Below are 4,091 nucleotides of genomic sequence, written 5' to 3'. Positions count from 1 at the left end.
GAGCCAGCCTCCAGGGGAAAAACAAGCGTTCGGCAGCCCGCCAGAGCAGAGCTCGGCACCCTGCTCGCTCAGCCCAGCGCCCGCAGAGGATGCTGAGCCGGCATGGCCCCCTCCGCCACAGCCCTGGCACTGTACGTGGCACTGTTCCTCGCCCGGCGGACGGACGGTGAGTTTCTCTTGCCCACACCACGCTGGTCTTCAGCTCCCCGCTCTCTGTGTCTGAGCCCCACGGCTCCCGGCCCGCAGCTCTGCTCCCCTCCGCACCCAAGATCCCGGCGCCAGGCTGGGGACCGAGATGGGGGAAGCCATGCAGGGCAGGTGGTGAGCGGAGCTGCTGTGGTTTGGAGCTGCAGTTCGGACACCTTTGGGGGCTGGTCAGTGCTCAGGCTGGCGGTGCCTGGGGGCTCCTGCCTGCTTGGAGCAGGACACGGCCAGGGCTCCCTGCTCACCACTCGTCTTTCTTCGCTGTTTGGGAGCCTAAAGACTGTATTAGTCCTCAGGCGTCAGCCTTGCTTATCTCCACCAGTGTGGACCATGGTGCCCTGTATTGCGGTGAAAGGGCCCGGTTGCGAGCGCAGTGCTCTGCTGACAGCCATCCTCCCCGGGCAGCGGCGCGGCTTAGCGTTTGCTGGCAGACAGCAGCTGCCGAGGAAACCAGCACAGAAAGGGTGACGGATATGCTTTGCTGCCAGGCAACAATACCGAAATTCAGGCAGGAGGTGTGAAAAAGTCTATTTCTTCCAGACAGCAGATAAGCAAAACAGGAAAGCTAAATCCAAACCGAGCTGCTAGCAAACGGCAGGGGCAGTCAGGGATGCAAATACAGCAGGCTCCTTTCTTGGGCCGGAAAAGCACCGAGATCCTCTCGGTGGGGCTGAGCTGGGCTCTCCCCAGAAGAGAGAGGAAGGAAAAGAGGGGGACAAGCAAATGCTGAAACTTGGAAGTGGGACAGGCCTGGGCAAATCCTTGCGCTTTTCAGGTGGGTGGGTGGTCACTGCTGAACACAGGGGGTCGAGCTCCAGGCGAGCCATTGAGGAGACAATTGCAAGGAGCTCTGCCCAGCTCCTGCGGGCACCAGCGGGATGGGACAGGACGCCGTGCAGCCTCGCCTAACGCTTGCCTTCGGTCCCGCAGGTGAGAAGCTGGCGAGGCCCACGCGCGTGCGCTTTGCTGCGGAGATAGCACATCACCTGCTGCGGTGGGAGCCAGGACACAACTACTCCAGTGATGTCCGCTACGAAGTGGAGCATAAAGTGTGAGTACAGCGATGGGGGTGCAAGGGGGTTCGGCCCGGGATCCGATACCGGCAGATACAGCAGTGACAACCGAGTCCCTGGCACCCGCCCACACTGCTCTCACCCCAAGCGCTTCTCCCTGCAGCTATGGCACGAATTTCTCCTGGGCAGCCATCCCAAACTGCATGAAGATCTCGGGGCACTCCTGCGACCTCACGTACTACACCCTGGATCCTGGACAGCGCTACTATGCACGGGTCAGGGCCGTGTCTGGAAACCACACGTCCCCATGGCAAAGGACCAACAGTTTCTCCCCGGAAGAAGGTAGGTCGGGTGTCTGCCTCCACCCTGCGGCTGGAGGCAGGAGGCTTCGAGGATGGCAGAGGTCAGGGTGCCAAACTGCTTGGGAAGAACTTTGGGACAGATGAGAGCAGGGATGTTTCCCTCTTCATACCTTCCTGGAGGGCAGCCGGGCTGCGGGATGGGATGGGATGGGCCAAACCTAGGACAGGCAGCACTGGCTGCGAGGAACAGTCACAGCTCAGTCCACTGCAAAGGCTCTTAGAGCTGCGAACAGGAGAAAACCCTAAAGTGCTCTTCCAACTGACTTGTTTCCAGCCAGCCTGCGCCTGTCGGGCCAGAGCCTCTCTGTGACAGGCAACACCATCCACGTGCAGCTGCAGCTTCTCCTCAGGGTGGGGAACCTCACCGTGAAATACGACAACATACAGAAGCACACGAGGCGATACCGGGTGTACGTCAGGAGGGCGCAGGACAATCGGACGGTGAGATGAGTGCTGTCCCCATCTGTCACACGCAGCGCTGCTCAAGTTGAAAAACACATTTTTAAAGCACAGTCTTCTGTAAAACTTAATATCGAGCATTCTCACAGCCACCACATCGCAGAGAGATTCCTCTGCATGTTTTATTGCAGTAGGTTCCCCAACTCTTGTTGGGATTTTGGGTCTAGCTGCTGTCAGCCATATTGCTAAGCACCCTGGGGACTTTCCCCAGGGGATAGTGGAGGAGAAGGGAGGAAAGCACGGGGCTACCGACTCCCACAGGAGCTGGGGGCTCTGGGCTCTCGGGTACCAGCCCGCACTCTGGTCATTGCAGTACGAAGTGCTGGAGAACACCCCGGCGTTCAACATCAGCAACCTCTTCTGGGACACGGAGTACTGCATCAGCGTGGAGCCCAACGTGGCCAGCCGGCGCACCCACGCCACACGCACCAACGAGGAGTGTGTCACCATCAGCAAGAAAGACAGTAAGTGGCAGGGGAGCCAGGGAAGGGGGGCCTTGCAGGACACAGATCCTCCTCAGCCTCCTGGCCCTGGAGGCGTGGGGGTCCGCACCAGGGCAGCAGCTCCGTGCCGCCGCTGCAGGGCCTTCGTGCTATGTGCTGTATGCTATGCGCTATATGCTATGCGCTATATGCTATGCTGCCTTTCCTCCTCACCTGAGCACGTCCTCTCTTGCAGGGAGTGCAGAGTTTGTCCTGAGCACCATCAGCTCCTCCTTCATCACCATGTTGCTCTTGGGCCTCCTGGGAGCTCTGCTGGTGTGCACCTACATCAAGAAACCTGTGAGGCCGCCGTCCGTCCTGGTAAGGCAGCTGGGCACGCGGCACCCTTTGCAGCCAGTGCGAGGGTGCAGGCTTGGGTAGCTGTTGGGAGAGGCAGGCAACAAGCAGGGATGAAGCACGGCTCACTCCCCTCTTTTCTCTCCCTCCCAGAAGTCTTTCATAAAGCAGAGCTCGCTCTGGGTGGAGCAGGAGTCCTCATCCTCGGGCAGCCCGGACGCAGACTCTGTCCAGCAGCTGTTCCTGTGCCAGAAGGAGTCACAGCAGCACAGCGGCCTGGATGGTAGCACCGGCATAGCCCAGCTGCCCCTGGAAAAGGGCTGGAGGCTCCCAGTGTGGCCCAAGGACTGGGTGTGCCTGCTGGGGCCGGGGGCCATGGGGAGCGGAGACAGCAGCTGCACCAGCACCGACAGCGGCATTTGCCTGCACACCTCCTCCTCTGAACTGAGCTGCTCCTCAGGCCCCGAGCCCCAGGGCTACAAGCGGCAGCTGCCCACTGGCGATGACAGCGGCATGGGCTTGGAGGGTACCTGCCTTCGCCCCACATGCTCCTCCGGCAGCGGGAAGGCCAGCCCCGCAGAGGCCAGGCAGCCCCGCGGAGGGGAGCTTGGCCTCTCCCCTGCTCGCCCCGCCCCTGCCGCCGGCCAGGACAGCCAGCAAGACGTGGAGTTCCGTGGGTACCTGCAGCAGTCCAAGGGCACGGTGGAGGCAAGGCAGGACGCAGCCAAGGAGGTGCCCTTCTTGGGCTGTGCAGGACCGCCGCAGGGCCCGGGCAGCACTGACATCGTGCTGGATGAGGAGCGCTCCGAGCTGGCTGTGGCCAAAGGGTATTTGAAGCAGTCCTCTCCTGAGCATCCCCGCAGCCACAGACAGGACCTTGCTCCATGGGGGCCCCCTCAGGAGCTCACTGCCTGGGACTTTTCCAGCCATGTGGGGCCCCGAGCCCCCACTCTCCTGAGCTATGGGGCTCCGGGTGCTCCCTTGGCCTCCAAAGCTGTCCCCGAGCTCCTGAAAGCTCCCTTCGACCTGAGCATCTTCAACACTGACCTCCTGGGGACGCTGCCCCTCATCCCCAGCCTCAGCACCAACGAGTGGCTCACGCTGCAAATCAACCCCCTGAGCCTGCTCAATGGGGACAGCAAGGACAGCCGCCTGTGAGCCGTCCCCATACTGGGGACCAGGTGCCCACCAGCCCCGCACGCTGACCCAACTACCTCTTCTAGCCACTGCCCATAGGGAGCAGCTACCCCGAAAAGACACTGGCGACGCCCCAG

At 61.7% G+C, this 4,091-nt stretch overlaps 1 protein-coding gene across 1 annotated transcript; it reads left to right on the top strand.

Moving 5' to 3' along the window:
• The first annotated feature begins 102 nt into the window (after positions 1-102).
• IL10RA (interleukin 10 receptor, alpha) lies at positions 103-3,975 on the top strand. The gene is made up of 8 exons (XM_009585136.1): positions 103-166; positions 1,135-1,255; positions 1,381-1,559; positions 1,854-2,020; positions 2,352-2,502; positions 2,717-2,841; positions 2,971-3,343; positions 3,419-3,975. The coding sequence occupies exons 1-8, from the start codon at positions 103-105 to the stop codon at positions 3,973-3,975; spliced, it is 1,737 nt and encodes a 578-aa protein (XP_009583431.1).
• The last annotated feature ends 116 nt before the right edge of the window (positions 3,976-4,091 follow it).

Source organism: Fulmarus glacialis, unplaced genomic scaffold (genome assembly GCF_000690835.1).
Source record: "Fulmarus glacialis isolate BGI_N327 unplaced genomic scaffold, ASM69083v1 scaffold19579, whole genome shotgun sequence".
In the NCBI taxonomy this organism is placed as follows: Eukaryota; Metazoa; Chordata; class Aves; order Procellariiformes; family Procellariidae; genus Fulmarus; species Fulmarus glacialis.
The sequence above is the reverse complement of the archived record's forward strand: the minus strand, read 5'-3'. Positions and strand labels throughout refer to the sequence as shown.

Excerpts from the sequence above, each read along its gene's own strand:
- IL10RA (XM_009585136.1), top strand. The coding sequence starts at position 103 with ATGGCCCCCTCCGCCACAGCCCTGGCACTGTACGTGGCACTGTTCCTC. Across the intron at positions 167-1,134 it reads CCTCGCCCGGCGGACGGACG|GTGAGAAGCTGGCGAGGCCC; the intron begins GTGAGTTTCTCT and ends TCGGTCCCGCAG. Across the intron at positions 1,560-1,853 it reads CAGTTTCTCCCCGGAAGAAG|CCAGCCTGCGCCTGTCGGGC; the intron begins GTAGGTCGGGTG and ends ACTTGTTTCCAG.